General features: G+C 39.2%; 1 protein-coding gene across 1 annotated transcript in view; it reads right to left on the reverse strand.

The window, feature by feature from the left end:
• The window catches only part of LOC125224974 (proteoglycan Cow), a 37,081-nt gene extending 21,579 nt beyond the window's left edge, over positions 1 to 15,502 (reverse strand). Inside the window, 2 exon segments of the mRNA XM_048128492.1 lie at positions 9,460 to 9,505; positions 15,206 to 15,502. Coding sequence (XP_047984449.1) covers positions 9,460 to 9,505; positions 15,206 to 15,502 — 343 coding nt within the window.
• Positions 15,503 to 19,276: the final 3,774 nt, after the last annotated feature.

Here is a 19,276-nt window from a genome sequence, read left to right on the forward strand (position 1 = left end):
AGCCAAAAGAAAACGTTTCTAGATTAGACATAGTATGGGTTAGATACGATAAACGCAGCTTGAAACGATCAACAAGGGAGAAACATGGCCACCCAAGGCTTCAAACTATTACGAGATGGAGCAATATCATAGATAGGCTAATCAGATTCTACTAAAGTTTGTAATTATTTTGTATGATAGGTAAGTGTGTAATAGTGAAGGTGATCCACCAAAATGTTGTAATTTGATAGTTGCAGAATCTGTTTAAATAAAATGACAATGCACATATTGTTTCAGATCAAGGGTCCTTACGCAACAGTGAATGAGTGCCGGAAGAACCTCTTTACTAGAAAAGATCGACACTTGGAGAACATACCTCCTTCCGAGGCTGCCTTACTTCATCATATACTGCCATTTGTCTAAGACTGGGGCTAAAGACATGCCAACCACACCCTTGCTGCCGACGCATTAGGACACCACGGACTCCACTGCCAGTCTATTGCTGGCCGAATTTTGTGACACGCTGCACTTAACGATTTAATCCGCAAGGCTCTCGGCACAGCGAACATACCGACAACCCTCGAAACTGTCGGCTTGTCAGCAGCAGACGGAAAGCGGCCTGATGGTTGCTCGCTTTTGCCTTGGTTTCTGGGACGACCCTTGGCGTGGGGCGTGACCTGTGTGGATACCTTGGCTCCGTCCAACGTCTAACGCTCGGCCCAGAAACCAGGGACTGCTGCTGCAAAACGCCCAGTTTAAACGCGCAAATATGCATTTTTAAAAAACAACTACATATTTGCGGCAATTGCATTTGAAACATTTGGACCATGGTCATCAGACACCAAGCAGTTCGTGAAGAAAGCTTCCACCAAACTTGTCTGGGTGTTTGGTGACATACGCATAGGCTTTTACATCATATTTTTATTTAAAGAAAAAGCAAACAGTTTACATTTTTCTTGACTTGAATTTGCAAATTATAGATGAATTTTTTTTTTTAATTTATTTACCATTAAATTATAATTGTAGTACCAAAAATAAATTCTATCACTCGAATAACTCGAAAACTATATCAAACATGACCTAATAGCTAAACCGGGTCTAATAGAGTTTTTAAAATAGAGGTATTTTAAAATTACGCTCGCGGCGTCCCGACGCCGCGCGTCTTAAAGTAATTTTTTTGTGGAACTTAACGTTTGTGAAGGTGGATAAAAGTTATATTTTTTATAATCTATATTAAATAGGCTTTCATATCATATGTTTTATTTATAGAAAAAGCAAACAGTTTGTCATTTATGATGACTTGAATTTGTAATCATGGATGAAAATTTCAAATTTTTAAATTTTTCTTTAATTTTACTTACTATTAAATTATAATTTTAGTACCAAAAATGAATTCTAACTTATTGATTTACTCGAAAACGATATCAAACATGACCTAATAGCTAAACGGGGTCTAATAGAGTTTCTAAAATAAAGGCATTTTAAAATTACGCTCGCGGCGTACCGACGCCGCGCGTCTTAAAGTAATTTTTTTGTGGAACTTAACGTTAGTAAAGGTGGATAAAAGTTATGTTTTTATAATCTATATTAAATAGGCTATCATGTCATATTTTTTATTTATAGAAAAAGCAAACAGTTTGTCATTTATGATGACTTGAATTTGTAAATCATGGATGAATATTTCAAATTTTTTAATTTTTTTTTATTTTATTTACCATTAAATGATAATTTTAGTACTAAAAACGAATTCTACGTTATTGATTTACTCGAAAACGATACCAAACATGACCTATTAACTAAACGGGGTAAGTTAGAATTTTTCAAACCAAGCCGGGTGAAGCGGTACTTTGACCCCCCCTCCCGGGCCCCAGGGGGGAGGCTCCCGAAGGCTCCCGATCTTAATCGGCTTATTTTGATATAAGGAACAACTGTGCCAAGTTTCATGCTTTGGTCAAAAAATGTAAGGTTTTTCAATAAACTCCCCAACTACAAATAGCAAATTACAACTTTATGCCGCCTAAATATTATGCACAAATATTATCTGCAAATGTATTGTTCGACTAGAAGACTATTATGCTCATCAACATTATGACAACAGACGATTCGGTATTACAAAAATCTGCGAAATAATTTGTGCCAAAGCATATTCTGTATAAGGTGTTTCTGCCAAACTTGACTTCTGCCAAGAACTATTATACGAATCAAATATATACGTAAAAAGTTTCTGCCAGATAATAGTGAACCGTAAAATCATATTATAGTCCGTTCTCTATTGGGCATGCTTGTATGGAGAGGTATATATTTTTGAGTACAGCATTGGCGTTTGGTATGGGTATTATACACGTCCTCCTGAGTCAAATAAGACCGGTAGCCACTTTGAACTCCGTGTTCGAAAGGGGGAAGGGGGGTCAAAGTATGGAGCTCCCGGTGCTCAGAAAAAAAATTCTGGCCGATTAGTTTGAACTTTTAAGTTAATTTTGGTGTCGTTTTTAACCGACTTCAAAAAAGGAGGAGGTTCTCAATTCGACTGAATGGTTTTTTTTTTTTTTGTATGTATGTTACTCGATATCTCCGAGAATCGTGGACCGATTTTCAAAATTTTTTTTTTGATCGAACGGGTATAACCTAGGGTTTGCTCCCGGGAAATACCGGTACCGAAAGTACCGGGAATTCCCGGGATTTTTGGCCAAGCAAAGAACCGGGAAATCAACATGAAAAATCCCGGTACTTTCGGTACTTTCGGGAAATATTTTTTTGTGACATTTTTTGCTACAAAATTTATTTATTTTTGTTTATATTATTTAAACAGTTAAAAAATAGGCGTAGGTACAGTAACACGCGCTTAATCACTATTTAATAGCGTGTGGCAGTGGCATCCTGGCAGCCGTAGCCACCGCGATACCCTAGCTAGCCCCACTAGCCAGTTCAGTAGTCGAGTTTTGTATTTTTGGTGAAGGTTTGTTATATTAAGTTCTGTATTTATGTTTTCTCTCTGAATCTCATTTGACTCATTTTTCTGCATGTTATAAAACCGTGTTCGCGAATTTTGCGATAGACTCAAAAACTACCAAACGGATATTTATGCGTTTTTCACCTATGTATGAATAGAGTGATTCTTGAGGAATGTTTAAGGTTTTCTTATTATAAATTAATTATTAAAACATAACATATGTGTTAGAAAAGTCGGTGAAAATCACACTGCTAAGAGCTTCAATCGAAAACCCTGCCCGTACGTACCGATGGACTTCTAACAAAATAATATACCTATGGTGGAATTGTTGCTCTGATACATAAATGTAGGTCTAGAAAAAAATTCGGCAATGGCTTATGTCTAACTTTTAATGATAACTGCTATAAACATGCTTAACTTTTAAAAAGATGTTTAGATATATTGTGATATTACGGTATTCCATAGAAATTTTCTCGAGATCGATCCCTCTGACTAGCAAAAAAATAGTGCACCATCTCAAATGTTTTGTTTCCTGGAGTTTACATTCTTTGATTCAAATTACATGTTTGGGAAATTTTGTCAGGTTTTACTGCCGGTCGATAATAAATTATTATATTTCTTTAATAGTATTTGTCTTATTTCTTTTACTAAGCGATTAAACATCTCCCAGTAATGGCAGATCGCTTAATCGGAGTAATGTATTGCAACGGTAACCATTGGTGCCTATGGTAGCCAGATAGTAGTAGTAGTAGGTTGCAGAATTCTTCACGATTCTTTGTTGTTGTTGCACGGTATAATCTCACTATGAAAATGACTATGAAATAAAATAGGCAGATAAAATAATACGCCGAGCGAAGCCGGTGCGGTTCGGTTATGGTAATATATTAATAAAAGATGAAAAATGCCAAAAAAATATGTTGATATATCTGAAAAAGCGAAAAAATTAGACCAGTCCCGAAAGTACCGAAAATCCCGGGAAATCCCGGTTCCATATTGCTTCGGTACCGAAAATCCCGGTTCTTTGAAACAGTACCGGTACTGCAATCCCTAGTATAACCCCGAGATGGTCCCATTATTGGCACCAAGTCGGGGTCTGATGATGGGATCTTGGAGAAATCGAGGGAACTCTTCAAATGTTATAGGCACATGTAATGTTTTTAGTGTATTTTTCAAAGGTACACCAGTATTTACGCCTGATGGTAATAATTTTATGTGGCTGAGCTGATGATGGAAGGTCAACTCCTCAATGGTTAGGAGTTAAAGGATAATTCTTTCACTACTGTACATATATTCGGACTGATACATATAATATCACTAGGAACCACTAAAAATCAACAAATAAATTAACTTTTTAACAAAAAATAAAACCGCCTTCAAAAAAAGCGTGTTACAAAACACGGAGAAACTAAAAAGCCAAAAATAATAAACCTTTGAATTCAGATTTCTTATCGGATTGCAATAATCTAAACATCCAAATTATAAACAAATCAATTATTTTTGGAGTCGGGGCCAGCCTGCGTATGGTTGGGTGGGGCAAACAGGAAATAGCAAGGCGACGAACAGGTCTGGTACCGACTACAAAAATAATTGATTTGTTTATAATTTGGATGTTTAGATTATTGCAATCCGATAAGAAATCTGAATTCGAAGGATTTATTATTTTTGGCTTTTTAGTTTCTCCGTGTTTTGTAACACGCTTTTTTTGAAGGCGGTTTTATTTTTTGTTATGTAACTAGATAATGCTCAATTTATTCCCAATACTAGTTTTTTAGGGTTCCATAGCAAAATATAGTGCAATATTTAATATAATGAATTTTTAGTAGCCACGAAATGTAAACAAATCCTCATATTTCCATATTTTTGTACTAAACTTGTTTAAAAAAAAATAGTGTTTAAAAGAGCATTTTATGAGTAATTTAAAAACATTAACATTAAATACAAAATTTATTATATTTTATGTTAAAAAAAATATTGAAAGTACTGCAACGATCGCCAGCGCAGCACAGGGGACGGCATAAAGATTTTTAATAATCATTATACTGCGCCCCGAGTGTTGTCCACGATGAAGAAGAAGCGATGTGTTAACTTAGGGTATATCGTACCTCGTCCGTCGATGTGTTAACTTAGGGTATATCGTACCTCCTCCACACTTTATTTTATCAAAATTTGTTAAGCTACTTGGGCGTGTAAAAGTAACAAAGCAACACAGTACCTATGCTCACCAACTTTTGCCTTTAAAATATTACTGTGACTTTTAATCCTCTTCAATTTAAAAACGAAGCGAGGTAACAGTTAAAAAGAAAAACATACAGTAAAAGAAAGAATTATCTTATTTACATCCACCAGTGACATAAATTTTCATTTGAGCTGGCGTTTGATACAATTTTATTGCACCTGAAACTGCAAGATTTAAGGCACCGACATCTTATAAGGCATGTTTGACCTGCCATAGGTCTTTTGGTCCACAGTGGCATCCAAGCTCCGTCTTCCTTCTGCCAACCCTATTCAGATGGACAAGGGAGATTTTGAGACTTCTGCAGGCATTGTCCCCAAATAGAAACCGCCTGTAACACTGCAAAGGTACGTTGTTTGAGAGCAGCATCTGTGGGAGAATTTTTTCAATTTGTCTGTCCTTTTTTGTAAACAAAAACTTTCGGCACTCATTTACCGCCTCGTAGGGGCATGATCTGAAAAACAATTATACTAATAAAAACATGTACCTAAGTTCTGGATCAGTATATCTCTTAAATATCGTTACCTTGCCTGTCATACATTGCAATCACAAATTTTTGAATTCCAGAGTCTGCATCTGCCCCTTTATACAGTACTTCAGCCCCTGTGTGATATTAGGATAACCCTTCCATGCCTCGAATGCGGTTATTTGCCACTTCCGTTAAAAAATGAGGTTGACCTACATCCGGTAAAGAAATGAAATAATGGCAAAACATGTGTTCTTTCAGGTCCTGAAATAAGAAAAGTATTCAACTCTGTATGTAAAATCAAAAGTCAAACAATTGTTCTGGTTACTAATAAGTCCGTTGCCTAAACATGAATCCATAGAGTGACGTCATGCCAGGTATTGGCGATTTCACCCTGTTCCTATGTGTACTCAAAGTTCTTTTAGGCCTTCCAGCTTTGGAACACAAGATGTAGCTAGTATAATGACATCTGTGACATCTGTGTCGACTGTTCTTAACATTATTTTGGAATGCCTTTTCAGCACAGCATCTGAAATCTTTTCTCGTTTCAGGACCTGAAAGAACACGTTTTGCCATTATTCCATTCCTTTACCGGATGTGTCACAACCTCATCTTTTAACGGACGAAGCAAAAAAACCGCAATCGAGGCATGGAAGGCGTATCCATATCCAAATATCACACAGAGGTTTGAAGCACTGGTTAGAGGGGAAGATGCAGGCTCTGAAATTCAAAAAAATGTGATTGCAATGTATGACAGGTAAGGTAACGATATTTAAGAGATAGACTCATCCAAAACTTACATGTTTTTTTTTTAGTCAGAGTCAGATATTTTAATTATATACATTCAATAAAGTTTACATGTCAGATATCTCATAACTAAAACGTGTTATTTTACAAAAATATATTTTATACACAGGGACATGTAGTTGTAGGCATATTCAAACTACTTAGTACATGATTTCAGTGAGTATAATTGTTTTTCAGATCATGCCCCTACGAGGCGGTAAATGAGTGCCGAAAGTTTTTGTTTACAAAAAAGGACAGACAAATTGAAAAATTTTCTCCCACAGATGCTGCTCTCAAACAACATACCTTGGCAGTGTTACAGGCGGTTTCTATTTGGGGACAATGCCTGTAGAAGTCTCAAAATCTCCCTTGTCCATCTGAATAGGGTTGGCAGAAGGAAGACGGAGCTTGGATGCCACTGTGGACCCAAAGACCTATGGCAGGTCAAACATGCCTAGAATTGATAAGATGTCGGTGCCTTAAATCTTGCAGTTTCAGGTGCAATAAAATTGTATCAAACGCCAGCTCAAATGCAAAGTTATGTCACTGTGGAGGTGGATGTAAATAAGATAATTCCTTCTTTTACTGTATGTTTTTCTTTTTAACTGTTACCTCGCTTCGTTTTTAAATTGAAGGGGATTAAAAGTCACATTCATATTTTAAAGGCAAAAGTTGGTGAGCATAGGTACTGTGTTACTTTTACACGCCCAAGTAGCTTAACAAATTTTGATAAAATTAAGTGTGGAGGACGATATACCCTAAGTTACACATCGACGGACGAGGTACGATATACCCTAAGTTAACACATCGCTTCTTCTTCATCGTGAACAACACTCGGGGCGCAGTATAATGATTATTAAAAATCTTTATGCCGTCCCCTGTGCTGCGCTGGCGATCGTTGCAGTACTTTCAATATTTTTTTGACATCAAATATAATAAATTGTATATTTAATGTTAATGTTTTTAGATTACTCATAAAATGCTCTTTTAAACAGTATTTTTTTTAAAACAAGTTTAGTACAAAAATATTGAAATATGAGGATTTGTTTACATTTCGTGGCTACAAAAAAATCATTATATTAAATATTGCGCTATATTTTGCTATGGAACCCTAAAAAACTAGTATTGGGAATAAATTGAGCATTATCTAGTTACATAAAAATGACACCAAAATTAACTTAAAAGATCAAACTAATCGGCCAGAATTTTTTTTCTGAGCACCGGGAGCTCCATACTTTGACCCCCCCTCCCCCCTTTCGGACACGGAGTTCAAAGTGGCTACCGGTCTTAATTGACTCAGGAGGACGTGTATAATACCCATACCAAACGCCAATACTGTACTCAAAAATTCATACCTTTTCCCAATAGAGAACGGACTAATGTCAAATCACATTTACACTAATGTACAATAATATAAAATACAACAGTATAATGAGAGTACAATAAAATTATCTTATTATAAATAACTCATTGTAGTTATAGAAGGCCTGCTCGACAAGCCAGTTTTTCAATTTAATTTTAAACACTGACGCACTAGGAGCCGCGACAACCTCGCTCGGAAGATGATTATAAACCTTGCGCCCCATGGCATGAACGAGCTTTTTCGATTTGGTGAGTCTGAGAGGTACAAGGGGTAGTTTTCCGGCTCGCGCACTCCGGGTTTTATACCTACGGTGAACCTCGTTTCTGATAGGCATGAATTCCACCTCCTCGCGAGTAATCACAGCCATTTAGAATACCTACCTAGGTTCTTAAATATTGGTTTCGCAGAGCCCATTTGTGGCACGCGCGCTATAGCGCGTACTGCGCGCTTCTGAAGCCTAAACACTCTCTCCCATTCCGCGGCCCCTGCCCAAAACTCAATTCCGTACTGCAGGTGTGTACTGAAGCGAAATAGCAAGAGCGGACCGTTTCTACTGGCAGGACACGTGCCAGCCGTTTTAGCGCGAAACATGTTGCCGCGAGTTTATTGCACACTTTGTTAATGTGGCAACTCCACGTGAGTCCGCTATCGAGTTTGAATCCCAAAAATGTGGAGTTAGAGACCTGTTCAATTACTTCACCCTTCGCCAAAACTGATAACGAGCTCATTTGACGTCCCGACAGATCGAAATTAATGAGGTGAGTTTTTTGTGTATTTAGTATGAGACCATTAATACTAAACCAGTTTGCTATTGTGGCGGCCGTAATGTTGAGTTTATGTTCAAGCTCCTCATATGACGCTGCTTGCACTACTATCGCGACATCGTCAGCGTACATGTAGGTCTCCCCCCAGCCAAGTGCATCGGGCAGGTCGTTCAACAGCAATAATATTTGTACAAAAGGAAAGCCTAAACCCGATACAGCAGGCAAATCTCGACTGGAGGACAATTGTATATAACTAATCCATTATTTTATTACACTATGATGTTAAGTTCTACATGTATCCACTGAACACGCCTACCATATATGTATAACCGGTGGACCGGGTGGACACTCTATTTAATAATGCAAACATTGTAAAACATGGAAAAAATTGACCAGTTACATTTTCCCCCCAGTCGAGATTTACCCCGCTGTACCTTATAAGAAACACGAAATTTGAGAATTGACTTATTAATAATTAGCAAATAAATACCTGATTATACGTCACTAGTCACTATTGTATAACTGCAATAAATACTACGTGTCTATTGCGCAATAGAAACAACTAAATGCTCAAAACCAGGTATTATTTAAGTCGCGCAGAAACGAAGTGCAAACGGTTAGGTAGATACTGATCATTATTCGTTGATGTATTTTATTACATGATTTCCCCTTCGGGCATCCTTCGGGGCAGCTGCCCGATTCGATAATAGTTATTCTATCTGTTTCAGATAAAATATCTACTGACCGAGCTTTCACTGATAAATAACGTTTTTGGTTGAAGAATCGCGATAGGTCTGTATTCTGATGAATATACATACATATGATTATCGAAGCATTCGATTCTCCTATTCGAATGCGTCTTTCGTTTGCATGTAATAGGTCGTTTACGTAGGTATAGTATATAGATAGTATACGTACTGTTGGGGTCGTACAGGTACCGGCGCGGGCGCCACACCGCTCCCTCCTGCAACACAAACACACACCACCTAATAAAGATCCCCTGTTCCAAATATGATCACTTAGTTTACAACGACACGCTCTTGGCCGGTTTTTCCTTTTTTTAGGGTTCCGTACCTACGTACGGAACCCTAAAAATAGCCCAGAAATAGGATTTTTTGTTTACTATTACTATAATACCTACAGTGAGTGTATCACACATCAGGAACAAAAAAAATACACGTGATATGTTCATAAATACTGATGTTCGGGGATTTTTCCAACCGGACGAAACGCAAATTAACACAATACCCTACTTTTTACACATCCCATCCATTTATATTTTGTTTTGGCTAATCTGGCACTTTGATCACCCAATAGAGATACAGATATATAAATACGATTCAATATGTAATGTAAAGTCGTTAAGTACTAAAGATAACCCTAAAGTACAAAAGGCGTACTTAAGAGCGCTTTCAAAAAATCTGCTTGCTCGCATTTCGACGCCGGCGGCGCTGGCGTGCGCCTGTGTGCAGACGCACACTATAACCAGAAGCATAACGATTGTAGCCTGCGGTACAGACATAGCGTGCGATCCTCTTCGAACCAACCTTACGTGCGGCTAGAGCGAAAGGGATAGCATTCATGGTCGGTACCGCCACGCCGTCAGTGGCGTTGCGGACTAACCATTATTGATACTTGCGTAAAAACACCACCATATTACATATTTGCATACATGATTTCGTGCATAAATACTTGACCTTTTAGTTTAATTATTAAACTTATCACAGTTTTTTTTATTAAAACGTGTGTAGCCTTGAAAGAAATAAATTAAAAAACTTTTATAATATAATAAATTGTGTATATAATATTGTCTTCTGTCACCGCGATATTTACTCATGAAATAAATTTATGGAATCAGATTATATCGCGTATAATGAATATAATCCGTTTTCTTAGTTTTATTTCATTTTGTATATGATATGTTTTCTAGGTTATTTTCGGTGAAGGAAAACATCGTGAGGAAACCGGACTTATTCCAATAAGGTCTAGTTTACCCTTTGGGTTGAAAGGTCAGATGGCAGTCGCTTTCGTAAAAACTAGTGCCTACGCCAAATCTTGGGATTAGTTGTCAAAGTGGACCGCAGGCTCCCATGAGCCGTGGCAAATGCCGGGATAACGCAAGGAAGATGATGATGTTTTCTAGGTACATATACAGAGTGGGGCCTGTAACAAAGGCGAAGAATTGAACTCTAGGCTATTCTCCTTAAGCCGTTTTCACACTATCCGATCCAATATCGGATGTCGGAAGCATTTCAATAGAAAAAATCCAAGATGGCGCCTGTAATGTATGGGATATCGGTCCGACATCCGATATCGGATCGGATAATGTGAAAACGCACTTATACTGATCAACATTTGTTCGGCGACTTTTAAAAATAACTTGTATTTTGATTTTTATCACCCTTGAAAGTTTTTTCTAAGAGGTAATGTATTGCGAATTCTGTTAAGTCTAAAGTGTGACAGACAACGTCAATAACAACAATAATGGCGTACATTGAAGCTAATATTTATTTTGTATGAAAAATTAAAAATTTAAAGACTTCATAATTTTTAAAAGTCACTGAATAAATGTTGCCCCACTCTGTATATAATGGAACTAAGATCGGTTTTCTTTAATTTTAAGTAGTTTTTTTTTATATTTAAAATGTGTTTTTAGGGTTTCGTAGTCAACTAGGAACCCTTATAGTTTCGCCATGTCTGTCTGTCTGTCCCTCCGTCCGTCCGTCCGTCCGCGGATAAACTCAGTGACCGTTAGAACTAGAGAGCTGAAATTTGGTACCAATATGTATATCAGTCACGCCGACAAAGTGCAAAAATAAAAAGTGGAAAAAATGTTTTATTAGGGTACCCCCTACACGTAAAGTAGGGAGTGATTTTTTTTTTCATTTCAACCCTAACGTATGATTTATTGTTGGATAGGTATTTCAAAATGAATTACTGAAATCGTTTTTTGATAATATTAATATTTTCGGGAATAATCGCTCCTAAAGAAAAAAAAAGTGTGTCCCCCCCCCCCCCCTCTAACTTTTTAACCATATATTTAAAAAATATTTAAAAATCACAAAAGTAGAACTTTATAAACTTTCTAGGAAAACTGTTTTGAACTTGATAGGTTCTGTAGTTTTTGAAAAATATGGAAAACTACGGAAGAGCCGAGCGGCTATTTACCAACGCGGCTTTAAAAACCGGCCGAGAGCGTGTCGGGCCACGCTCAGTGTAGGCACTGAGCGTGACCTGACACGCTCTCGGCCGGTTTTTAAATATTATGTTGTTTTAATTGCATGGAGCACAGGAAGGTCCACATCTATGTATTAGTTTTTTGTAAGGAAATACAAGTCTACGCTACGCCTACCTGCTTTAGTTGACTGTTGACACACTGAGACAGTGGATGCGCCAGAGTATAAAAGAGTGATTACCATCTCTTGTCAAAGATCTTGTTGAGACGAATCAAACGAACCCAAACACAGAAGAGTTTCAAGACCTGGTCGTTGAATACTCTTGACTACCTTCCGGCTTCACCATCAGATCCTGGGTACCATCTCTTGTCAAAGATCTTGTTGAGACGAATCAAACGAGCCCAAACACAGAAGAGTTTCAAGACCTGGTTGTTGAATACTCTTGACTACCTTCCGGCTTCACCATCAGATCCTGGGTACCATCTCTTGTCAAAGATCTTGTTGAGACGAACCAAACGAGCCCAAACACGGAGTGGTTTCAAGACCTGGTTGATGAATTCTCTTGACTACCTTCCAGCTTCATCATCAGATCCTGGGTACCATCTCTTGTCAAAGATCTTGTTGAGGCAAATCAAACGAGCCCAAACACGAAATGGTTTCAAGACCTGGTTGATGAGAACTCATGACTACCTTCCGGCTTCATCATCAGATCCTGGGTACCATCACCTCTTGTCAAAGATCTTGTTGAGGCGAATCAAACGAGCCCAAACACGAAATGGTTTCAAGACCTGGTTGATGAGAACTCATGACTACCATCTGACTTCATCATCAGATCCTGAGTACCATCTATTGTCAAAGATTTTGTTGAGACGAGTCATTAACCTCAAATGATATTCAATAATAAATAATACTAACTAAAAATATTAGTCAAGTTAATTAGTTAGTTACCAAAGTCGTCAACCCAAGGATCAAAGTTTTCGGTCGCAGTATACATGCAACAGTACAGCCAAACACGCACACAAGTGCGGTTTTGGACACGGCGGGTGCCGCACACAATGACAAAATAACTTCGCGATCGTCGAGCCGCGTGCGGAGCGGACTAACATACGTCCTGCCTCTACAAGCTCTGCCGCGGTACTGACATCGCAAGCGCGCGTAACCGGTAATAAGGAGGCATTTTTAAAAAATCATCAAAAATATTAAATTGCAATTAATAGAAAACTTTTGCATAAAATCTGTTTGAGTAAGCGTTGCAGATTATTTTTATATTAAAACTACTTCAAAAACACGTAAGTTTTCGAAGAAATTAACACTTATTCTGAGGTGATTTCTGAAACAAATTGGATTCATCATATCCTCATTTACTCTATTCTAAAGCCTTATAACAAAGAAGTAGTCTCAGATGATTGTAGTACAGGATATACATAATACAAATTTACCACTTGAAGCATTCAAAACTATCCAAATTTTACAAATTAGACGGACTAAGTCAGCACTTTTCGCGGGTTTTCCTAAACATGCACCAGAAAAAAAATCATAATTAATTAAGTGAGTTAGTTTTTAAAAATCCAGTCTCACAACATGTAAGTTAAGAAGATGTCCTAATCGAATCCTGAACTTAATAAGTCTTTTAGATGACGGAAAGTGTAGCATTTTGCCGACTAAAACTATCAATTTTACATTATTACGACGTTTTCGTTGAATGCCCTCTATAAGATAAGGCATTCGTCTCTAGATACTAATCAACCACCGCCAATGCCAATAACATCGTATAATCGTACTAAAGAAGGCTGCATCTGCATAAATATCTGACACGCTCTTATGGTCTAGGTAACTACGTATTTTTTCATCACAATCGCACTTTAAATGTGCTATTGCACGCAGGCGGAGCGTGAGTTATAGAAAAATCGTTCTCCCAAGGGAATACTGAAATTTCTTGTACCGTACTTAACTTTTTTACATCTATTTACATATTTTTTACATTGCGAGTGTAATGAAAAACATTGTGTGTAACTCGGGGAGTATGAATATTACTAACTCGAGTCTTTAAATCGCTCCGGCAAGCCGTCGCGATTTAACTTAACTCTCGTTAGTAATATTCAACTTCCTCCCCTTGTTGCACAATGTACTAATTGTTATTTACTTTATAGTAGTATAGTTACTGTACCTACATACGAGCGGTCGCGGCATTGATTGTTTAGTAGTTTACAGTTCGCTTTACTTTGGACATATCTTCGCACAGGTATGCACAACCAAATTTACTTGAGCCGCAAACCGCCAAACAATCAATTTCCTCCACCGCACAAGACAACTCACAACTCTATTTCTTGAACAACAAGATGGCATTTGAAGTGTAGGTAGGTGTGAAGTTGCTCTACAATCGTTTACGTTTATAGTCAGCTTATAATCTTTATATCATATTTAATGGGAATGGGAATTTAGAAAGGTGCAGTCGAGGCCTTTTTCCTATAATTGGCCTTTATCATATGAGTAGGTACAGGTAGAGTCGATAATCGGCTAAACATTCAAGGAATAAGCTTACAACTCATTGCATTGATTGATTTTGTTGTTATTTCTTTAACCTTCATGTATGCTCAGCTCGGAATTATTTTTGTTAATATCTTCTTGAAGAAGTTAGATTCTTTGCTCTTTCTTGTACTGCAGCATCTATTTTAATGAGTTGGATTGTTGCCAGCTGGTCGTAAACAACGGGGGAGGGGGGGGGGGTGCGTAATATTTCAGAGCCAACTGTATTAATCTAAAGACAGTACCTACTTGTACATTGGTACTTGCTTACGTACAATATCTACCCCGAGGGACGCATCGGCCTCGCATAACTCAGCACGTCCATCAAGAACACTAGGCCCCGTCCCGTCCCGTACATACAGAATTAACATCTCGCGTCCATAATTGACGAGCGAGCGAGCAGCAAGTAGCGCCGCGCTCCCGAATTTATTCTCTTTGGCGAAAATGCGAAGGCCGAGCCCTAATCCTCCGGCCGCGCCGCGTACAAAGGCGCGCTAATTAGCGCCCGTATTTACCACAAACACTCTTTCATATACACACACCTTACACACCTACACTACAGGTAGAGCTCACTACTCTACGTAGGTCTATTGTAGAAGTGCCGTGAAACTCGTGAAACATTTTTGCCCGGGAAGGGTTTATACCTATTGAGAAATCAACACAATATTACCTTCACAGGTAGGTACATAGAACGGCTAAAGGGAAGTTTTACGATTTCGATTCGTGAGATCTATTTATTTACTCTATGTTTCAGCCTCATTTTCTATAAATGTTTACCCGGGCATCATTTGTAGGTACCTAAAGTATCGTTTTCCCTCATCGTCCAGGGCAAAGATTGTTTCACGTTTTTCCTCTTAACGATTTTCGCCTTCAACCGGTTACGATCCCGATTCACAAAGCCTTATTGAAGTGAGCACGGGGCCCGAAGCTGGCATTATTACAGAATCGAAGAATGCTGGTACCACATCGTCGTCGAACTCGAAGTCCTGGTCCTGCTTGCGCGCGGCGGCGGCGGTGGCGGCGGGCAGGGCCAGCGCCGCGGCGGCGGCGGCCAGTAGCGCGAGCAGCACGCGCATGGCGAGGAGGCGGGCGGTCGACGAGGAGGCGCGCCGCACACTGCGGCTCGCGCAGCCGCCGCGCCGGGCCCGCACCCGCCGCCGCGCCCACTGTACGCTGGCCGCGGACCCCCGCCTGCTGTACCCGGCAGCGAGGCCGAGGCGGGCTGGCCGGCGCGCGGCGCAACCTTTCGTGAATGACATGGAAGGAGCGCGCTTCGACAAACGTTGCCTTCATGAACGCTGCCTCCTGGAGACCGTTTTCACAACTTGAAAAGTGAGTAATCCCTCGACTCTATACATATAAATTTTCTTTAGACTCCACAACCATTATAGTGTCATGCGCCAGTGTGCGGTGCTAAGTAGATATTATAATTAGGCGGTTAACGTACACAAATTGGTTTACCTATTATAAGAAACGTTGAACTTTTACCCTTGTGGTATATTATAACAGTATGAGTAATATGTATCAGTATGGCCTAAGAAATCTTAGACGTTGGTTTTACCCTTGTTGTACATTATAACAGTATGAGTAATATGTATCAGTATTTATTATTTATTATTATTTGCTAATGCACAGGCAGCTTAAAGCTGATACGTGCACGTCAATGTCCTGATGCACTTGTGTTTTGTCCATTCAATAAATATTTGTCGAGTCTGTTTTTAAAAGAGTTCACTGTAGGTGCACTGATTACGGTTTCGGGCAAACTGTTCCACACTCTCACTACGCGGTTAGATAAGAAGTGACGTCTAGGGTTGCTACTACTCTGTGTCCGTGTCAACTTCAGGGAATGTCCTCTCAATCTGTCACACACACTCCGAGTGAAAATGTCACTTAATGAAGGTACATTATAGTGTCCTGTGAGTATTTTGTACGTTTCTATTAAGTCGCCGCGTTGTCTTCGTTGCTCCAAGGTTGTCAGACCCAATTCTTTTAACCTGTCTTCATAAGGTTGGTTGCGAAGAGATGGTACCAGTTTTGTTGCCCTTCTTTGGATTTTTTCAATCAGACTAATATCTTTTCGAAAATATGGATTCCAAATTTGGAACGCATATTCCAGCAATGGTCAGTATGGTCTTAAAACAAAACATCAAATCAAATTGTTGTTCGAGTCGTTATGGAATATGTTTAGTTTGTTGCCCTAATTTCCTAAGAGATGTCGCTGTCCCAGGCGCAAACTGGGTAACGTTAGATTTATATGTAACGTTAAGTAAGAATAATAGACAGCTGTTCATATTCAAGAAAAAAAGTTTGAAGTCGTAGCAACGTGTTTTCGTCAAATTTTGAACATACTTACCTTACCATACATGATTTGAAACATTCCACATAATTTTTGTATGCGTGCTGTAAATTGTGATGTTCTCTGGTACCATTAACTAAACCGATAGCGAATAGCGAATGTCTCGTCTGCGCGCTCCCTGCTCCCGCTCGTCCCGAGCCATCCAGTTTCCCGCCCTCCCTCCTCCCGCGCGGCTCCATTCCGCTGCACCGCGAGTAGGTAGGGTAAGTACCGCGACTCAGTCACGCTCGCGACGGGGACCGACGGAAACAATCGATGTCTGATGCCGCAGAGGAATTAAACCGGATTCACTTGCAGATGCGTGTGCGAACTCATCTTACACTGGCACCGGCACAGAACTAGATAGAAGAAACAAGTTCATCTATTTGTATAGGGGCCGAGCGTGTCAAATTTTGTAGGTACTGAAGTTGTTTCTTGCCTGTAATTTTAAATATGTCTCAGGCTCTTGATTGCCAATTTTTGTGTTGTTGCAATTGAATATCACGTAACGAGGCATTTTTTATGTTTTGATTGACTTCAACTAGTTCAACTTACAAAAATTGACGCCCGAAAGCTGCAAGCTGCGATTAAAGGCGGACAACTCAGTGGATTTCACCGAGTTCATTTGACACGCTAAGTAGATACGTTTGCTTGATCTATGGTATATATGACATCTGTGGGCACCGGCACCGCTACATTGGTTTAGTGGTTGAGTATGCGCTGCGTGCGTGTGTAAGGTGGCAGAGGTCAAGGTACGCTGGTCACCTGCGGCAGCGGACGGGAGCCGCCGCGGCGCCGCGCGATCGATCCGCCCCGCGCAGCCGCCGCCGCCGCTGCCGCCGTACATCACCGCGTACTGATTGCAATCTATTGTATAGGAACTCCGTTGTTTTGACGCTGGCTTTGAGCTCTTCCAATAAATCCGAATGTAATCCATCAAAGTTTTGACATCATGGCATGGTCATTCTTACCTCCATTTGATTTAAGGTTTATATTTTAAATATAGGATAGGTACATAGATTAGATCCTATTTCAATGGCGTAAAGCGCATATTAGCATAGGTAGAATTCTGTAGCGTCTCACCTATATTCCTATACGCGAAATGAATCCTTGCTATAGACATGATTCATATACTATATATTGTATAAGTACCTGCCACCTGCGGTCATCCGTAATCGGAATTCCGATCACATCTCCAAGGGTCTCACATGCGCGCTGCCGTTAACTATTGCATTGCAGTGATAATGCAGTTTATTCTAAGACCAAATTAAATTATTTCATAGGAAATATTTTAATTTGTGTTTTTTAGTAGACACACTACTATTATTTAACTATAAACTGAAATAAATGTCATATACAAAGAAAAAATGACCAAGGCCTCTTTTTTCTTTGTATATGACATTTATTTCAGTTTAATGCAGTTTATCTTCATAAACCCTACACTATAGTTATTCGTGTTGAATGAAATACACCACATCACATCAAGGGATGTAGTAGATATTTATAAATAAGAGTTGATTAAATACATAAGAACGCCATGAGGTACATCGTTCTATCCGACATCGGATCTGACCTCAGTGCGCTACACAAAGGTTTAGGAAACATAAGTTGGAAAGCGTTTAGTCGAGACCGTGCCGATTTGATGACCGAGAGCTTGTCACATTTGTAAGCAGGGGTAGGGGTAGGGATACCGACTCACAAAACAACCCTTTTCCAATAATGTATAACTAGATTCACTAGTTCCCCGACTCTATAGTAGTACCGCCGCCGCCGCCGCCGGCCAGCCGGCGCCGCGCGGGACCGGCGCCCGGCGCCCGGCGACGGCGGCGAACACCGCCCTCATAAACAAACAAGGATAACACTACACTATGTCCACCACTTCGTCCCGGGGACACACATTTTATGTCACTCACACCAAAAACAAAATCATATATACCAAGGATTATTTACATAGGATTTACAATCTTCATACTAACAATCGTAACTACCTCGATTTTTTAGCGCCACCTATTAAATACTATGATAACTACATTGATGATGCGTACAAATTAGTTTTCTTTCAAAATGTGTATTGACATGATATTAAAATAAAGAAATATGTAATTTAGGGTAAACATGATTTTGGCCACTTCCAGGCTGCGAAACAGCGCCATCTAGTTTTAAGCCTTAACAGCCCATACATTTCAGGGGTACCCTTTTTTGTAAGGGCTTTGTCAATCCCGTGTTATATCGTTCTTAACAATAGATACTTTTCTAACATTTCGGGAGTTTCATTGATTGCCAGTAAATATATATGTCAGTAGGTATGTGATATGTGATGTTTAGTATGGTTTCCGTAAGAAAAATCATGAATATTAAAGTATTTAGTGCTAACATTTTGGAGGTGAGTTCGAGAGATCTCGAACTCGAAGAATTGTTACTTACGTTACGCCACTCGATACGAATAACAGCTAGATTCTTTGCTAAGACTTAGCTTCATACCTAACTAGTGTTGCCATAAGGGTAGATATTGAACTTTATTTCTAAGTATTAAGGTTCAATTTCTAAGACGGCTATGTCAGTTAAAGAATCTGTCACATTTCACGCTCTCGTCCCCATCACAACGATTAGCAACGAGGGCTCAAATTGGACTCGGAGAAAGAGAACAAGTTTGCCATGATTCATGACTAGGTAGGAGTATCAGAAAGGAAACATCGGG

Source organism: Leguminivora glycinivorella, chromosome 3 (genome assembly GCF_023078275.1).
Source record: "Leguminivora glycinivorella isolate SPB_JAAS2020 chromosome 3, LegGlyc_1.1, whole genome shotgun sequence".
In the NCBI taxonomy this organism is placed as follows: Eukaryota; Metazoa; Arthropoda; class Insecta; order Lepidoptera; family Tortricidae; genus Leguminivora; species Leguminivora glycinivorella.